Genomic DNA, 20,658 nt, shown 5'->3' with positions numbered 1-20,658 from the left:
CTCAGGATAACACAACTAACTTGTTGAAGTTAGGCTGTTTGTTAAATATGCAACTGAAAGTCAGAATGTTTCCTTTCGTTCGATAAATATTCAAGAATTAATTCCTTTTAAAGTCTGTCGCAGCAGGATGTTTAAGTATAATAAATGTTTTCAAGTATTTTGTAGCTGACTGTGTTTTCTTATGCCGGCTTCGCCAGGTACATTAAAGTGCAGGTGACATGACTCACAATGCCAAGTTTGTGGACGACATAGATGATTCACAGCAATAGGAAGAAGAAGTGACGTTTGTCGAACACGAAATTCGGGATGTTCGAGTAGTAGAAGACAAAAAAAAAAAAAACCAACTCTAAGTAAGGAAACAGAAAAATGGAGACATCGTTTGAAGAGGTGTAAGAAGACTTCAGGAAAACAGTTCTACTTATGTCAAATTCTAACTTAGATTTCAGGAAGGATTTTTTCAATGTGCGCCTCTCTGACACAGCATTGTATAGACACGTGAGTGGGAAACGCGGATAAGAAGAAAGAGGAAATACAATCAATGAGGCGCGATAGTGGTATTTTGTAATTTAAGTTTATATGTTACGTTGGCCATGTGCAACTTTCAGGTGACCAAACTCTGTTGTTCAGTAACACTGACGCAGCTTGCAAGTCGACATTGCTCCAGGGTCATCACTGTCAATCTACTTGACGTAGATTGGCAAACAATTAAATCATGCGAGCACCTATTGGGGCCCGTTCACGCTCACTAACTGAGCGTTATTGAGCATCCTCTATGGCCAATAGTGGAGCAGAAAAATTTGATGACTTTCATTGCTCAGTTCCTCTAGACACAGTTAATGAGTAGAATATAGCGTTTACTAGACGTTTTACGACAATTTGTCCATCGCCAATTTAATCATGTTATAATATATCAGTTATTTCGATCTACAGATCTGCGTGACAGAATAACAACGATTTAGGAGTACACTTCTATCTACGTTCTGTTAACAAGGAGAATAAGTACAAACGATTTATTTTTATAAATTTATTTATTGACACTGATTTTATAATAAATTACTTCAGCCATTCAGTAGTTTCTGAACTTAAATATGGCTTAAAACCTACTTCACTCATAGATATACCTATGAACTTTTTCTACCACAAGTACTGATCTGGTAGCTCTCTGCTTCCGTAGACTTCTGGTATTGACGCTGGTTTTGAAATTAGTTACCTCAGACATTCAGAAGTTCCTGAAATAAGATACAACATATAACTTATTTCTCTCACAGACTCAGCTATGAGCTCTTCCTACCAGAAGTATTGCTCTGGCAGCTCTCTGCTCCCGTAGACTTCCGCTATGAAGCCGGCCGATTCCTTGGGCGTTCTCGTTAGGTTTGGGCTGCTGAAATCCACCTCGTACAGACCAAACTTTGCCCTGTGTAAAAATTTTATTACATTACGTGAGATGCGTTGTTGATACTTGACACACACAGACACATATACACACACACACACACACACACACACACACACACACACACACACACACACACACATACACATACACACGCACAGATCATCAACCATACAGTGAGTACACAAAACTATGAACATCTACTAGATGCATCCCTTGTAAAATAATTCCAGTTGTGTAAGGTGTCAGGCAAATCCATCACCTTCCATGAAAACCCTGACATGATAAGCAAATCCACTAGTATGTCACATAGCTCCGAATAAATCGTGACATTAAATTAACCAAAGTATTACGAGTAACGAGTGAGCAAATGGAATACCACAGACTAACACAAGAGTGCCTAAATGCATGTTATATCTTCCCACCGTGAGACAGACGCAGTTAGGAGGGGAGAAACGAGAACAGGAGCCGAGAGCAGGACCGTGTTAAGTTAGAAGGCCCTACGATAAGGGACGGACACCCACGTCACCAGCTAACCGCTAGGACCACCCCCAGCCCATGTTAAAAGCTAGAGCCCTCCAGAAGAACAGTATAGATCTTACGATAACACAAAAAGGGCTACTCCAACCTCAAGTTTTAGCGTGAGACTTTTTCACGTCTCTGTTATGTCAGGACCACCCCCCAGCCCATGTTAAAAGATAGAGCCCTCCAGAAGAACAGTATAGATCTTAAGATAACACTAAAAGGACCACACCAGCTGCAAATTTTAGCGTGAGATTTTTTCGCGTCTCTGTTACGTTGCAAACTTTAAAAACATTGCCCCACTATGAAAAGTATAACGTTTCTCATTGGATAGACAGAATATTTGTAGGCGGAGCTTAAGGTTAACATTGAGACTCTGATTGGTCAGATGAAAACACAGCCAGATGGTTTTTTTAAACTAACTTCGGTAAATTGTAGTAAGAAGAAGTTAGGTGAGAGTTGCTTCCGAGACGGCGAGGTGAGCGGAGCTGTGCTGTCCGCCGCCCCCTGACGAACATCGACAAGGTAATGAACGCACGCGATGCCGCAAAACAGCGGATAAAGCTTCACTCAGAACTGCAGAAGTCTCATCTGTTACACCCCTTTACGTAATACTAGTGTCGATCGTCAATTAAAGCTCATGGTGTTCACATTTGCCACTTGAAGTAAAAATCTGAAACGCGATGATTTTTCTGTTACATAGTTATTGAGAGGCCACATCAGCCACTGTAATTTACGACAAGTTAGATAAGTAATTAAAGATAATTGAGGGTCACTGTAGACCATTTTGATAGTTTTCTCTTTTGTGAAACTTAATTTAAACCTAGATTATAGATATGATATGGCATAGGTCATCCTTCGATCCATTGTAGAACTTGGAAAGCCATTCAGGGAATATTCGTTCACATTTTTGTTGAACGCAGTTGATTTTTACCATCCTGTATTAAAACATATCCTTTTATCAATAGTGCAATTTATAAACAATGTTTTGTGAGTAGAATAAAATTTCCAATGGTAAACTTAACTGCTTTTTCGACGTTATTTTACCAGATAACTAAAAATAGGAAAGCCTTGAACCCCTTGCACTAAATTTAGTTAGTATTAAGATTCTTTTACTGGGAGTGCAGTGGAGCTGACGCTGAAATCATTAAATATTTGGTTATATCATCGCTAGTCTCAGTGGACTCTTCTGAACTCTACATGTCATGTGTGGTCTGGCGTCTCCTTACCAGCAACAGGTCCCAGGTTCAAACTAGTCAATTCCCTAAAAAACACGCTCAGAGCGTCGTTGCGCGAAAGTGGTAGGGAGACACGACATAGAACAAACAGTCACCACGCAGAATTTTAGAGTTGGCAGGCTGACAGCACTTTTTTAATGTACAATATGTAACATGTCATTTCCTTCTGTTTACGAAACGAGGGTGAGGCAATATTTAAATCATCTGTGTCTATGTTTATGTCAATCTTTAACGTTTTTTAATCAACGTAATTTCTACAGGATCAATAGGTACAGAATTCATGGATATATGTTTTTGTAAAAGGCTACTTCATTTTTACATTCTGTTAAGCATGAATGTGAGGTTACGGCGGAGTCCTCAACATACATACATACACCTGTCGATATCAGAATCATCAACAATGCATTCGTTTGAGGCTACAGATCAGCCTTCCACATAGGTGGCGGTACCCCTGTGGATGGCAGAATGATCAACATTGGTACACCTACGTTTGTCAGATCGCACCCCATGTACTCACATGCATTTAGTGAAAAAAGTATTGTGCAATGAATAATTAACGACACGGGATGGCGTTAGCAATCGTGAGACCTGCGTGCTGTAACACAGACAAGATAAAAAACACAGTGTTCATCTAACTACGAGATGAAGCAGTGGTCTTTATTTATCTCAGTTTATTACAATATTCCTTGTTGACATACACAAATAACAAATTAGTACTGGATTAGTTCTACCACAAGCAATGCAGAGAATGAGGAAACTATCAACTGTTATCATAGCGGCAACAGCAGCAGCAGCACTCCGTCTTCAGGCCACAAGTGGCCCGTCGGGACCATCCGACTAGAGTCCTGCATGACCGAGTAAGTGAGCACAAAATACGAGATGGGGCGAGCACACCCTAACTGGATAGGCTGCCCGCACTGGTTCTAGTGACCGAGCATAGAAGCCGTGACCGAACACGTAGCACGTAACTTCAAACACATTACACGTGTCATTATCCGTGTGAGACTGCAGCCAGTACGGGCTTCTCATTTGTGGTCTCTCTCTCTCTCTCTGCAATCATGCAGTGCGAGGAAACCAGTGCAGTAAGACGTAAGATTGAAATCAATGTTTACACGTTGAAGAGACGGAAAGGTCTAAAAAGCCAAGTACGGAGCATATTTTTGATTTTTGGTGGTTGTAGACGAAAACAGTGCGTCTACTGGGTACGTATCGTGCATAAACTGCTCCACATTATTGTGTTTCCAATCGCGAACCACTCTTTTAAAGAAACACAGTTGCAAGAAACCTCACAAACATACAGCTCCTTCAGGAACACCGGCAGTAATAAAAAATAGTATTACAGCAAAGTGTGTTGCAATGTGTGCTAAAGATATGAGACCTTTTAATGTTGTTTGCGGTGAAGGTTTCAGAGAACTAGGGCAAGAATTAATACATCTGGGTGCGCATTATGGAAAAGTTAACGTGGCAGATGCCATGCCACATCCCTCTACTATAAGCAGACATGTCAAAGAGCAAGCTGATGCAATACGAAACAGTATAATGCCTTCTGTTATTGCGGAAGTTATTAATAAAACATGTGCTGCGACAGTTGATATGTGGACTGATTCGCATAATCAGGCGCACCATTTGAGGCTTACATTTCATTACATTAACACAGATTGGTCTCTTGTGATCAATGTTTTATTTACAACAAAATTCCTGGACGTTAGGAAGACGGAAGTAAATATTATAAAAGAAAGTGCTCTATGAAGAACGTACCCGTTCTTGGAAACGTTACTTTTGTATTAAAATAGAGAGATGCTTTGGATTTGTACAGTACAGTGCAGCGAGCCGTGGCGATTCGAGGTGAGACGTGAGCGGTGACCGGTCGTGCTCGGTTATCCGCGTGTCCGGAATCCGGACATCAGACATGGGGCGAGTGTGTGACCGAGCCGAGTGGTGTGGGGCCGGACACGAGAGGCTCGGTCGCCCCGTCAACAGGCGAGCCGGGACCGGTCAAACATGGAGCGTTGCAGCTCTCTACATCCGACCCCCGGGTCATCCTCAGCTGAGGATGTGGATAGAACGGGCTCTCCCGGTCGTTATGATGGTTTTCTTTGACCGGAGCCGCTACTATTCGGTCGAGTAGCTCCTCAGTTGACATCACGAGGCTGAGTGAACCCCGAAAAATGGCAACAGTGCATGGCGGCCCAGATGGTCATCCATAAAAGTGCCGGCCACGCCCGACTGCGCTTAACTTCGGTGATCTGGCGGGAAACGATGTATCCACTGTGGCGAAGCCGTTGCCTAACTGTTAACATGGATCGTTATAAATCTAAGACGTGAATACCTTGTCGTAGATTGGGTAATTCAGATGAATGGGACGAAGCTAGAATCTACACATTACTTTTCAACATTTATATCCGTGATGATTGCAAAGTGGTTGCCTGTATTGTCCAAAAGAATGAAATCATTACACACACAACTAACATTTCAGACTGAATCGTAATAAGGTTGCGGACAATCACGAAAGTGTTGGGTTCTGAAATGTGCCTTGCCGTAAGAGCAAGCCGATAAATGCGTGTGAGTTGTAGCACCCTCCTCACCAAAGCTGCAAGCTATCACCAGACTCAGTGAGGTTGAAGTGATCTGCTGCAGACTGTAACACATCAGCTGAAATTCCTAAGCCTAGTGTTGTCCTTCAAGAACCAAAGTGAAGTTTTCCCTCTGTCATGTGCTCTCTCCTGAGGACTGTGCATAAGTTTGTCCTCTACTATTCTCTGTGGCCTGTCTCTTTTTTATGCAAGTTTACAGAATTTCAGAGGACCAGTGGCAAGAGCTTTGCAAATTGTTGGCCAGTCAGCAAGTCTTGCCTCCATGCTATAGATTTATAATGTTTACCAGTCGCTACACAACCTGGCTTTGAACTCTCAAATAATTGTGCGTTTCTCTCCCACTCTCCAGTCTGTTCGATACTCTTGCCAATGCCGTTTTCTCCACTTATACACTTCTCGAAAACTTTCGACTTGGTTTGTCCCGCAATGCAATTTGTTTAGATTAACCAATGAGGAGCCAGACCTCTTCCAATTTTATAAGACAAGAGTCGTCCACCTCACTTAAGGTGGTAAAGAGAGGTGGCCAAAGGAGATCAGAATTTACATTCACAAAGCAGGCCAGCCGTATCTGATGGTATGGAGAGATGTTTTCTGACTGCCCTCCACATAGCGTTCCTGGAAAGTGGAGCCTTTGAAATCTGTGTGCCCCGGACGCTCTGGTTCGTAAAACTCGTGACTTTCTTCTCAGGTGTTCGTCACGCCACGTTATGTATTTCCATGACAGCGACGTTGGACCCACGTCGCACAGAGCGCAAAGTACTGTGTGACACCGGCAGGAAGACGTGTGGTCGTCGTCAGCCCCGGGCAGTAGCGGGGCCCGGCGTGCTTCCTCACAGCCGCTGTGGTCTACACAGGCCACTGAAGAGGCAGCCCTCAGCCCCTAGGCGGTCGTTCCAACACTGGGTCACTCGCCTGGACATCCAGCGTGGATAATCATGCACTGAACTGAACTTCAGAAAAATTCATGCAAAACCCCCACAAAAAAAGAAAGAATTAACGTAGAATTAGCTGGCTTCATTTGGCAATCAGACGTTACTCATTACAGCTGTTAATTGTTTTAATGAAAAGGCGGGAATTAAACTCAGATACAAGGGCTATCCAGAAAGTAGCAGACGTTTTGAAATAAAAAAAGTTAACAATGTTGAAGAACCAAATTTTAATACATACATTTTAAAGGCACACTCTTCAGCTATTTTTCTACATAATCGCCTTCCAAATTGAGGCGCTTAGCGTATCTTGGCACAAATTTTTCAATACCGTCACTGTGGAAATCTGCCCCCTGCGATTGCTGCCACCCGTTTATGCGAGCATGCAGTTCGGCGTCAGTACCGAAGTGTTGTGTAGCGAGCAACACCTCCATTGCTTGGAGGCAGTCGTAGTCGCTCAGAGGCAAATCCGGGCTGTATGCTGGATCTTCAAACGCCTCCCATCCAAAATCCTGACGGAGCACTCGGGTACGATTGGTCGTTTCTGGATGCGCGTTGTGGTGAACAAAACTAAACCTTTACGCTAAACCGCACGGTGTAGCCGCGCGGTCTCAGGCGCCTTGTCACGGTTCTCGCGGCTTCTCCGTAGGAGGTTCGAATCCTCTCTCGGGCATGGGTGTGTGTGTTGTCCTTAGCGTAAGTTACTTTAAATTAGGTTAAATAGTGTGTAAGCCTAGGGACCGATGACCTCAGCGGTTTGGTCTCATAGGAACTTCCCACAAATTTAAAAAAAAATGGTTCAAATGGCTCTGAGCACTATGCGACTTAACTTCTGAGGTCATCAGTCACCTACAACTTAGAACTAATTAAACCTAACTAACCTAAGGACATCACACACACCCATGCCCGAGGCAGGATTCCAACCTGCGACCGTAGCGGTCGTTCGGTTCCAGACTGTAGCGCCTAGAACCAAACGGCCACTTCGGCCGGCCCACAAATTTCCTTTTACACAAAGTTTTCCCGTACACTTATTTTGTATCGCCCGCCTGAACTTTGTCGGTGTTTGAATATACCCCTCCGAATTAACTTGTCATCCACATTCAAGGAAATCAAGGAGAATCACTACCACAGAGTCCCAAAACACAGTGGCCTTGATATTTCTTGTTAATAGCGCTTGCAAACTCTTCCTTGGTTCTTTGAAGAATTTGTCTGTACCCATTCCATCGATTGCCTTTTTGTTTCCGAATTGATATGCTTCACCCAAGTCTCGTCCCCAGTTACGGTACTATCGATAACTTTATTAGTGTTTTCCCCGTAATCTTGAGGAAGGTCAGTGCTGCAGCCAGTATCAGTTTTCTGTGGCCTTGGCAATCTACCTAAATTAAAAATTTCAGTAACCACGCTTCTCTACCGGAGTTTCATGCACTGAACTCCACAACATTTGGGAAAAATGTTGCGCAAGTTCTATAACCGTGAAACGACGATTTTTCACGAATTTTGTGTTGATTTTCATCACCAGTTTGTCAAATGGTTCAAATGGCTCTGAGCACTATGGGACTTAACATCTGTGGTCATCAGTCCCCTAGAACTTAGAACTAATTAAACCTAACTAACCTAAGGACAGCACACAACACCCAGCCATCACGAGGCAGAGAAAATCCCTGATCCCGCCGGGAATCGAACCCGGGAACCCGGGCGTGGGAAGCGAGAACGCTACCGCACGACCACGAGATGCGGGCCAGTTTGTCGGCCACAGGGTTAGGCCTACCACTGCGACCTTCATCGTGGACACTTGTATGGCCGTTTTTAAACTCAATATACCATTGCCTCACTCGGCTTTCAGTCGTTATTCCTTTTCCGTACCCATCACAAAGGTCGCGATAAATTTCAATTGGTCTGCAGTTGTTGCCGACGAAAACCTTATCACAGAACACACGTCACAATTGGCGGGATTTTCTATTACAGAACACATTTTAGCATGTCACAGAAAGCAAAATAAAAGACACACGCCAAACGTTACCATCACTGGATACGTACTGAGTGTAGGAACGTTATGGAACCAAGATGGTGGCTGTAGCTCCACCCACCGTCACGACAGAACAAAACATCTGTTACCTCCTGGATAGCCCTCGTAGTACTGATTGTCAGTCAAATTATGACTGTCATGTGAGACGCACCAGTGCGGCAATAGAGTGCCACGTGTCATTTGCTGTCAATCTTTGAACCAGTTTAATGTTTTGTTTAGTTCTAAGTGAACATTAATAAATTTATTTTTGATACTTGTTTCTGACAGCTGCGCGCTGTCAGGAATTAAAGTTGATGCTTTTCGAGGAGATAATGTCTTAAGAGAACACCGATGATCCATGCTAACCCCGCCTGGAGAACGGTAGAAATTACTCCAGTGTCCGTCAATTATTCTCCATTCTGCGTCTATGAAGAGATTAACGGTCGAATAGCAGACCTGTGCATCTATCCGGAAAGGGAGTGTTTGCTGCACCAAGTGTCTGTGTGGTACGTGATGCTGTTTGAAATTTGACACCACTGATAAGTTTTAGGGTATGGTGGATGTAGGTTTCGGCTAGCATAATCAGTGATTCTGAAATTTATACCAGTTACACTTTGTTTCAGGTTGCCCATTATACTTCGACTAAACTAAACTAGTTCGTAGAATTCTTACAGCAATGCAGACGAGCAATACAAAACGGAAGCCCGAGTGTGGAGCGTAATGGTTACACACTGAACTGGGCGACGGAATCCCCACTTGGCCTTCCAGGTTTAGCTATATCTACGGTTTGCCTAAATCGCTGCAGGCAAATGCAAGAATGTTCAGATAAATGGGATTGCAGCGGGGTGACGTCTTCGGCAACCACTAACGATTCGATAGGTGCACCTTCTGTAGTTTCTGAGGGACAATGCAACGACAGAGCACTGTGCTAGGAAATTGCAGGTGACATGCTGCACAACTCACCCACACACACACACACACACACACACACACACACACACACACACACACACACACGCTATAAACAGTTTCGTGACGATGCAACAAAAATGACCAATGTCACAAGTTATCGACAGTGAATATTAGCGACTAATAGAAGACGTAGCATTAATGCATTAATTCCGTCCCTCTGTAGAGAGAGAGAGAGAGAGAGAGAGAGAGAGAGAGAGAGAGAGAGAGAGCGTAGGAATCTGCGGAGAATATTTAAGTAAAAACCTCCATCAATATAAGGTCACTTGCTGATTTAACCTCAACTGCTCACTTAATAACATATTCTCAATTGGTGGAAGTGCATGCAAGAATCTGCTTGTTGTTATATTGCATATGGTGATCAATGCCCAGGAAATGTTCTGCAATAGCAGATTTGCTATGCTCTTGTAAGAGTGTGTCACGCTTGTTATCAATACATCGATCGTCCATGGTGCTGGTGGTCTGACCAATATATGATACGCAACAACTGAAAGGAATATGGTAGACACCTGCCTAACGCCAACCCACATCATTCTTTACGTACCCTAAAAGAGGCGTTCTCTTAGATAGTGGTCGAAAAATACATTTCATATCACACACTCCGAGAGAACTAAAATATACTACTGGCCATTAAAATAGCTACACCACGAAGATGACATGCTACAGACGCGAAATTTAACTGACAGGAAGAAGATGCTGTGATATGCAAATGATTAGCTTTTCAGAGCATTCACACAAGGTTGGCGCCGGTGGCGATGCCTACAACGTGCTGAAATGAGGAAAGTTTCCAACCGATTTCTCATACGCAAACAGCAGTTGACCGGCGTTGCCTGTTGAAACGTTATTGCCATGCCTCGTGTAAGGAGGAGAAATGCGTACCATCACGTTTCCGACTTTGATGAAGGTCGGATTGTAGCCTATCACGATTGCGGTTAATCGTATCGCGACATTGCTGCTCGCGTTGATCGAGATCCAATGACTGCTAGCAGAATATGGAATCGGTGGGTTCAGGAGGGTAATACGGAACGCCGTGCTGGATCCCAGCGGCCTCGTATCACTAGCAGTCGACAGGCATGACTGTAACGGATCGTGCAGCCACGTCTCGATCCCTGAGTCAACAGATGGGGACGTTTGCAAGACAACAACCATCTGCGCGAACAGTTCGACGACGTTTGCAGCAGCATGGGCTATCAGCTCGGAGATCATGGCTGCGGTTACCCTTCACGCTGCATCACAAACAGGAGCGCCTGCGATGGTGTAGTCAACGACGAACCTGGGTGCACGAATGGCAAAACGTCATTTTTTCGGATGAATCCGGGTTCTGTTTACAGCATCACGATGGTCGAATCCGTATTTGTCGACATCGCGGTGAACGCACATTGGAAGCGAGTATTCGTAATCGCCATACTGGCATATCACCCGGCGTAATTGTATGGGGTGCCAATGGTTACACGTCTCGGTCACCTCTTGTTCGCATTGACGGTACTTTGAACAGTGGACGTTACACTTGAGATGTGTTACGGCCCGAGGCCCTACCCTTCATTCGATCCCCGCGAAACCGTACATTTGAGCAGGATAATGCACGACCGCATGTTGCAGGTCCTGTACGGGCCTTTCTGGATACATAAAATGTTCGACTGCTGCGCTGTCCAGAACATTCCTCAGATCTCTCACCAATTGAAAACGTCTCGTCAATGGTGGCCGAGCAACTGCCTCGTCACAATACGCCAGTCACTAGTCTTGATGAACTGTGGTATCGTGTTGAAGTTGCATGGGCAGCTGTACCTGTACGCGCCATCCAAGCTCTGTTTGACTGAATACCCAGGCGAATCAAGGCCGTTATTACGGCCAGAGGTGGTTGTTCTGGGTACTGATTTCTCAGGATGTATGCACCCAAACTGTGTCAAAATGTAATCACATGTCATTTCTAGTATGATATATTTGTCCAATGAATACCCGTTTATAATCTGCATTTCTTCTTGGTGTAGCAATTTTAATGGCCAGTAGTGTACGACGCACTTCAAAGCAGTTTTCCGAATGGGATGGAAATCGGTGCAGACAAACAAATGATTACAATTTCAGAAAAACTAGATGATTCACGCAAGCGAAAGAGGTTCAAAAACTGAACAAGTTGATAATGCTTTGCTTCATCGCTGGCCCTTAAGCAACCACTGATTCGGCTTGTCATTGACCGATAGAGTTGTTCTACGTCCTCCTGAAGGATATCGTACCAAATTCTGTCCAACTCGCACATAGATCGTCGAAATCCCGAGCTGGTTGTAGGTCCCTGCCCTCAAAGCTCCAAACTTGCTCAACTGTGAGAGAGGGTTCCGCAGAAGACAATGAAAGGGGTCCTGCTACGAAAAGAACACACCGCACCATCACTCCTGCTTGTAGGGGCGTATGGTGGTCGGCAGTGAGGTCGGTGTCCCACCGCTGTCTCAGGCGTCTCCAGACACGTCTTCGTTGGTTACCGGGGGTCATTTCGTAGCAGGACTCATCTCTAACGGCAATTCCAGTCCAGGCAGTGAGATTCGAGACCGAAGACATGGCTGGAGCCGCAGACATTGGTGGGATACCGATCTCACTGCCGACCACCACACGCCCCTACAAGTGGGAGTGACGGTGCGGGGTGTTCTTTTCGTAGCAGGGCCCCTTTCGTTGTCAGCCACGGCACCCTTGCAGCACAGCGCTACGTCGAAGACATTCTACGACCCGATTTGTAGCCCTTCATCGCAAGCCATCCTGGGCTGACGCTGCAGCAAGATAATGCCTTCCCGCAAACGGCAAGAATATCTACTGCTCATCTTCGTGCTCGCCAAACCCTAGCTTGGCCAGGAAGGTCGTCGGATCTGTTGTGGACTAGCGGCATCCACTTTGATGAAAATCTCACTGTCGCTGAAAAAATTGATACAGATCTTTTGGCAGGACGAATGCTTGGGTTTTCGGGGAAGCACATATACAATGAAAGTAACACAGAGTATCAAATAGCAAAATATATTACTCAGCTTTGGTAACGTTCGTTACAGCTATTGTAGAATGTGGGTTTAGTGTATCTGTCCTGCGTTGACTACAGTTCCATGGACACAAATTAAATCATGTTCTCTGGACTAAAGTCTGAAGAAAACTTATCGTCTGTCTCGATGTACTGTACTATTCTAAGAACAGTTCCAAACTAACGGCACTCAGTTAAATCTGTAGGCAAGCGGTCTCTGTCCATACATGTCAATTCTAATCACTTTTCTGTTTCTACTGAAGACTAACCACTATATATCGACTTGAAGGCTTGAAGACACGACGAAAGTTCTGCAGGAATTCCCTAGCAAGTCTCGGACTGACTTCCGACTTGTAGCTGACAACTTCGGCTCTCGCACGACTACTTAAGCCCGCCCCTCTCTTCCTGGTGGCGCTGCCGCTCCACTGTGCGTGACTCGCGCGGCAGTTTGATTGATTTGCGCGCAGTACGAGTACGTCCACGGTACTTCTGGTAGCAACTGTTGCAAATTCTTCTTGTGTGCTGCTTCAGTACACGACAGGATCTCTCCCCGTTTCAGAACGTTTGGAGCATTATGGGCAGGACCCCGCAACCAGTTCGAGATTTTGACGATCTAACGCTCCAGTTGGACACAATCTGGCACAATATCCCTCAGCAGGATATCCAGCGATTCTGTCAGTCTACGCCAAGCCGAATAACTCCTTGCATAGGGGCCAGAGGTGGACCAAAGCGTTATAAACTCGCACAGTTCGTGAAGCTCTCCCTCTTGAATAAACCACCCAATTTTTCTGAAACTGCGGTCTTTTGTTTTGTGTGCATGTACATAATATCCATCGGTTTCAGTCCCATTCGGAAGACATCTTTTTTTTCCTCTTTTTCCTAGGTTGGAACTGCTAGCTGCGTAAGATAAAATGGCTGTGGTCTTTGGTACCGCCTCGTTATTGTCATCACCGTCCCGATTGATGGTTAGTCGATAGTGCAATGCACGTCTTTCACTACAATTTGACAGACAGTGACTTCGAGGTGGGAAAACTGAGATGACAAACGTTCAGGATGTGAGATGACATGGGTCCTACGAGGCAAGGTACGAAATACCCCTCACGCTGACACGGATATTGAAAGCTATCATCCGGAAGATACAAATCAGAGTGAGTTGGCTTCCTATACAGGGCACGTCCAGAGGTGACATCAACCTTCCTAAACATCAAGGAAGGCTACTTTTCTTGACAGTAATAAATAAACACTTGACTCCATTACGTTTGAAGAATCTATTAGAAAAATACAGAAATCCTAATGTTTTTAGGACCAAACAATGCTGTCTCTTAAATAAAGCATTCTCAAATGTGATCTTATTTCCTCGATTTATTAATTTTGTCATTTTAGAGTTAGGCACAATATGTCCATGATGGGAGGAGGACAGAAATGTGATCACACGTGCCACTTCTCTCATTACTTCCCACTGGGCATTTAATGTGTAGATAGTTGTATTTCTCATAGAGAAGGACAGCTTTTTCCTAAAATTCAGATGGTCCCACCAACACACTAAAAATACCAACTGATATCAGGGGCTGTATACTGAAGTTGTAAACAGAATGATATGCCTTACTATTTGTTCCCAAATTAGTGAAAGAACTACTTCATTACAATTGTATAACTTTCCATAACAGAAAATGTTTTGGCATTTCAGACCACCGGTCAATCCAAACTTATGAGAGGACAGTGTCTGATGAACAAAGATTTCCAGGATTACTCACCTGGTTCCCAAACTCCATTCCACGTTGTCCATAAGAGTCCACGTCGTGTACCCAATCACTGGAACTCCATCAACGTTCACTGCTTCCAGAAGAGCTCCCAGGAAACCCTACAGGTAAAAAAAATACAATCCTTGTAACTGAAATGAGCTCACAGACGTCAAAACCGATGTCGGACTGCAACACAGGGGCGTGAGTGTTACGTACGATATAGTAGTCGATCCTGTCAGTGTCGTTCCGTCCTCCTGAATTCCTCAGACCATTCTCTGTTACAAAAATCGGATATCCAGGATATTCGTTAGCAATCCAGTTCAGTAAACTTCGGAATCCCCAGGGAACTGCCTGAAAGAAAAAGAAGACATTTCTTGTATTTATCATTTTTCCACTAATACTTTCTTTTTAAGACAGATAGGAATGTTATGGACATTCACTCTTTCATCCGCTTAATTCACGGGCTCTGTCCCCAGCGCTCGCTATATTCGTAACGTTCTCTCTCCCTCTCTTTCTTTCTCTCTATGCCTAGATCTCTCTGTCTGTCTGTCTATCTGTCTGTCTCTCTCTCTCTCTCTCTCTCTCTCTCTCTCTCTCTCTCACACACACACACACATATACACACAAAAGCCTCCCCATCAATCCAAGGCAACCATAAAATCATCATCCACCACCGTTCCTTTCTATCGTACACCCACTGTGGCTTTTAGTATGTCAGATCTCAGAAGACTAAACGCCTTGGCGTGCAATAAAAACCAGGGCTGAATGCAGGCAATTTTTAGAGCTCCTTCCCTCAATCGGTAGAAACGGAATCCTTGTACATGAAAGGTCTTCGCTGTTGCGGATACGAGCAAGCTTCAGTTACACGAGGGAATGACGACAGTGAAAATTTTTACCCGACTGGAGCACAAAACCGGATTTCCCATCTTACGCGTGCGGTCGCCTGAAGCGGTTTGGCTAACCGTGCACGACTCACGCCCAGACCCAGACTTCGCATACGTCGTCATACCTGAGTCACAACCTGCACTCTAACACGCATTATGTGGTTCTCGAGCAGGACAGGCATTTCAATTGAAAGTCGCTGCCTGGTGTGAGCGGATAAATATGATATTACAATGCCTGTATTGTTAAGAACGATCCAATATTTCTTCGGACACGCATGCGTGTATGCATGTTCGGAGAACAAGCAGCGTGATGGTATGGGGTGCCATTGGTTACACGTCTCGGTCACCTCTTGTTCACATTGAGGGCAATTTGAACAGTGGACGTTACATTTCAGATGTGTTACGACCCGTAGCTCTACCCTTCACTCGATCCCTGCGAAACCCTACATTTCAGCAGGATAATGCACGACCACATGTGCAGGGCCTGTAGGGGCCTTTCTGGATACATAAAATGTTCGACTGCTGCCCTGGCCAGCACATTCTCCAGATCTCTCATCAATTGAAAACGTTTTGTCAATGGTGACCGAGCAACTGCCTCGTCACATTACGCCCGTCACTACCGTTGATGAACTGTGGTATGGTGTTGAAGCTGCATCGGCAGCTGTCCCTGTACACGCCATCCAAGCTCTGTTTGATTCAATGCCCAGGCGTATCAAGGCCGTTATTACGGCCAGAGGTGGTTGTTCTGGGTACTGTTTTCGCAGGATCAATGCACCCAAATTGCGTGAACATGTAATCACATGCCAGTTCTAGTTTAATATATTTGTCTAATGAATACCCGTTTATCATCTGCATTTCTTCTTGGTGTAGCAATTTTAACGGCCAGTAGTGTATCCTCAGTTGCGAGTAAGAACAACTATCGTCTGTGCTTGGATACATCCACGCATGCACGTCCGAAGGAATATTGCATCGTTCTTCTTAACAATACACGCACTGCAATATCATATTTATCCACTCGTACCAGGCAGCAACTTCTGGTTAAAATGTCCCCCCTGCACGGGAATTACATACTGTGCGTCCGAATGCAGGCTGCGACACAGTATCGACGGCATATGGAAGTCTAGGCCCGGTCAACAGTCTCTCACGGCTATCCAAAGCGGCTAAGGCGGCTACTCGCGTAAAGCGGCAAACTCAGGTTCGAGTCCCAGTCTGGCACAAATTTTCACTTTCGTCATACCCTTATGCAGCTCATGGATCCTCGTATTCGCAACTGCAAAAACATTTCATACCGGCTGTAGTCGCTGCAGTGTCTATTACTTACAACACAGGCACTGGAATGTGGAATCCATAGGTGAACTTTGCTGTCCGTCTAGTAAGACCGTTTTTCTCAGGAACCGGGTTGACGTATTAAGTTGAAATTTATGACAAATGCTAATGTCTACGGGCCCATGACGATTAAAATACTTAATCATCTAAATCAATGTAGACTAAAGATGCGGACATTTATGTCACATACACTACTGGCAAGTAAAATTGCTACACCAAGAAGAAATGTAGATGATATACGGATATTCATTGGACAAATTTATTATACTAGAACTGACAGAACTTGGGTGGCGTGTACAGGTACAGCTGCCCATGCAGCTTCAACATGATACCACAGTTCATCAAGAGTAGTGACTGGCCTATTATGACGAGCCAGTTGCTCGGCCACCATTGACCAGACGTTTTCAGTTGGTGAGAGATCTGGAGAATGTGCTGGCCAGGGCAGCAGTCGAACATTTTCTGTATCCAGAAAGGCCCCTACAGGACTTCTACATGTGGTCGCGCATTATCCTGCTGAAAATGTAGGGTCTCGCAGGGATCGAATGAAGGGTAGAACCACGGGTCGTAACACATCTGAAATGTAACGTCCACTGTTCAAACTGCCGTCAATTTGAACAAGAGGTGACCGAGACGTGTAACCAATGGCACCCCATACCATCACGCCGGGTGATATGCCAGTATGGCGATGACGAATAAAGACACGCTTCCAACGTGCGTTCCCAGCGATGTCGCCAAACACGGATGCGACCAACATGATGCTGTAAGCAGAACCTGGATTCATCCGAAAAAATGACGTTTTGCCATTCGTGCACCCAGGTTCGTCGTTGACTACACCATCGCAGGCGCTCCTGTCTGTGGTGCAGCGTCAGGGGTAACCGCAGCCATGGTCTCCGAGCTGATAGTCAATGCTGCTACAAACGTCGTCGAACAGTTCGTGCAGATGGTTGTTGTCTCGCAAACGTCCTCGTCTGTTGACTCAGGGATCGAGACGTGGCTGCACGACCCGTTATAGCCATGCGGATAAGATGCCTGTCATGTCGACTGCTAGGGATAAGAGGCCGCTGGGATCGAGCACAGCGTTCCGTATTACCCTCCTGAACCCACCGATTCCATATTCTGCTAACAGTCATTGGACCTCGATCAACGCGAGCAGCAATCTCGCGATACGATAAACCGCAATCGCGATAGGCTACAATTGGAACTTTATCAAAGTCGGAAACGTGATGGTACACATTTCTCCTCCTTACACGAGGCATCACAGCAACGTTTCACGAGGCAACGCCGGTCAACTGCTGTTTGTGTATGAGAAATCGGTTGGAAACTTTCCTCATGTCAGCACGTTGTAGGTGTCGCCACCGGCGCCAACCTTGTGTGAATGCTCTGAAAAGCTAATCATTTGCATATCACAGCATGTTCTTCCTGTCTGTTAAATTTCGCGTCTGTTGCCCGTCATCTTCGTGTGTAGCAATTTTAATGGCCAGTAGTGTATAAATACACTACTGGCCATTAAAATTGCTACACCACGAAGATGAAGTGCAACAGATGCGAAATACTACAGGCCATACAAATACCTTCAGAAACGACTTCCTGACACTTCAATCTATACTCGATGTTAACAAATTTCTCTTCCTCAGAAACGCTTTCCTTGCCATTGCCAGTCTACATTTTATAATCTCTCTACTTCGACCATCATCAGTTATTTTCTTCTCCAAATAGCAAAACTCTTTTACTACTTTAAATGTCTCATTTCCTAATCTAATTCCCGCAGCATCACCCGATCTAATTCGACTACATTCCATTATCCTCGTTTCGCTTTTGTTGATGTTCATCTTATATCCTCCTTTCAGGAGACTGTCCATTCCGTTCAACTGTTCTTCCGTCCTTTGCTGTCTCTGACAGAATTACAATGTCATCGGCGAGCCTCAAAGTTTTTATTTCTTCTCCATGAATTTTAATACCTACTCCGAATTTTTCTTTTGTTTCCTTTACTGCTTGCTCAATATTCAGATTGAATAACATCGGGGAGAGGCTACAACCCTGTCTCACTCGCTTCCCAACCACTTCTTCCCTTTCACGTCCCTCGACTCTTATAACTGCCATCTGGTTTCTGTACAAATTGTAAATAGCCTTTCGCTCCCTGTGTTTTACGCCTGCCACCTTTAGAATTTGAAAGAGAGTATTCCAGTCAACATTGTCAAAAGCTTTCTCTAAGTCTATAAATGCTAGAAACGTAGGTTTGTCTTTCCTTAATCTTTCTTCTAAGATAAGTCGTAAGGTCAGTATTGCCTCACGTGTTCCAACATTTCTACGGAATCCAAACTGATCTTCCCCGAGGTCGGCTTCTCCCAGTTTTTCCATTCAGAATTATTAAATTCTTCTTGAAGTCTGAGGTTATTCGCCTGTCTCATACATCTTGCTCACCAGATGGTAGAATTTTGTCAGGACTGGCTCTCCCAAGGCCGTCAGTAGTTCTAATGGAATGTTGTCTACTCCCGGGGCCTTGTTTCGACTCAGGTCTTTCAGTGCTCTGGCAAACTCTTCACGCAGTATCGTATCTCCCATTTCATCTTCATCTACATCCTCTTCCATTTCCATAATATTGTCCTAAAGGACATCGCTCTTGTAGAGACCCTCTATATACTCCTTCCACCTTTCTGCTTTCCCTTCTTTGCTTAGAACTGGGATTCCATCTGAGCTCTTGATATTCATACAAGTGGCTCTCTTTTCTCCAAATGTCTCTATAATTCTCCTGTAGGCAGTATCTATCTTACCCCTAGTGAGATTACATCCTTACATTTGTCCTCTAGCCCTCCCTGTTTAGCCATTTTGCACTTCCTGTCGATCTCATTTTTGAGACGTTTGTATTCCTTTTTGCCTGCTTCATTTACTGCATTTTTATATTTTCTCCTTTCATCAATTAAATTCAATATTTCTTCTGTTACCCAAGGAATTCTTCTAGCCCTCGTCTTTTTACCTACTTGATCCTCTGCTGCCTTGACTACTACACCCCTCAGAGCTACCCATTCTCCTACTACTGTATTTCTTTCCCCCATTCCTGTCAGTTGTTCCCTTATGCTCTCCCTGAAACTCTGTACAACCACTGGTTTAGTCAGTTTATCCAGGTCCCATCTCCTTAAATTCCCACCTATTTGCAGTTTCTTCAGTTTTAATCTACAGTTCATAACCAATAGATTGTGGTCAGAGTCCACATCTGCCCCTGGAAATGTCTTACAATTTAAAACCTGGTTCCTAAATCTCTGTCTTACCGTTATATAACCTGAAACCTTCTAGTATCTCCAGGATTCGTCCACGTATACAACCTTCTTTTATGATTCTTGAACCAAGTGTTAGCTATAATTAAGTTATGCTCTGTGCAAAATTCTACCAGGCGGCTTCCTCTTGCACTTCTTAGCCTCAGTCCATATTCACCTGGCCGAGCGGTTCTAGGCGCTACAGTCTGGGACCGCGCGACCGCTACAGTCGCAGGTTCGAATCCTGCCTCGGGGATGGATGTGTGGGATGTCCTTAGGTTAGTCAGGTTTAAGTAGTTCTAAGTTCTAGGGGACTGATTACCTACTACGTTTCCTTCTCTTCCTTTTCCTACTGTCGAGTTCCAGTCACCCAAGACTATTAAATTTTCGTCTCCCTTCACTACCTGAATAATTTCTTTTATCTCCTCATACATTTCATCAATTTCTTCATCACCTGCAGAGCTAGTTGGCATATAAACTTGTACTACTGTAGTAGGCATGGACTTCGTGTCCATCTTGGCCACAATAATGCGTTCACTATGCTGTTTGTAGTAGCTTACCCGCACTCCTATTTTTTTATTCATTATTAAACCTACTCCTGCATTACCCCTGTATTTATAACCCTGTATTCACCTGACCAAAAGTCTTGTTCCTCCTTCCACCGAGCTTCACTAATTACCACCATATCTAACTTTAACCTATCCATTTCCCTTTTTAAATTTTCTAACGTACCTACCCGATTAAGGGATCTGACATTCCACGCTCCGATCCGTAGAACGCCAGTTTTCTTTCTCCTGATTAACGACGTCCTCT

The 20,658-nt window shown here is 44.5% G+C and overlaps 1 protein-coding gene across 1 annotated transcript in view; it reads right to left on the bottom strand.

Annotated features, from left to right (window-relative positions):
* Window positions 1-1,219: 1,219 nt before the first annotated feature.
* The window catches only part of LOC124805017 (myrosinase 1-like), a 68,317-nt gene continuing 48,878 nt past the window's right edge, over window positions 1,220-20,658 (bottom strand). The window contains exons 9-11 of the mRNA XM_047265424.1: window positions 14,601-14,735; window positions 14,397-14,503; window positions 1,220-1,229 (exon numbers count right to left, since the gene is read on the bottom strand). Of these exons, the coding sequence (XP_047121380.1) occupies window positions 1,220-1,229; window positions 14,397-14,503; window positions 14,601-14,735 (252 nt within the window). The remainder of the gene's footprint in view (window positions 1,230-14,396; window positions 14,504-14,600; window positions 14,736-20,658) is intronic.

Source organism: Schistocerca piceifrons, chromosome 7 (genome assembly GCF_021461385.2).
Source record: "Schistocerca piceifrons isolate TAMUIC-IGC-003096 chromosome 7, iqSchPice1.1, whole genome shotgun sequence".
NCBI classification, from domain to species: domain Eukaryota; kingdom Metazoa; phylum Arthropoda; class Insecta; order Orthoptera; family Acrididae; genus Schistocerca; species Schistocerca piceifrons.
Note: the sequence above shows the minus strand (reverse complement) of the source record. Positions and strands in the feature narration are given on the sequence as shown.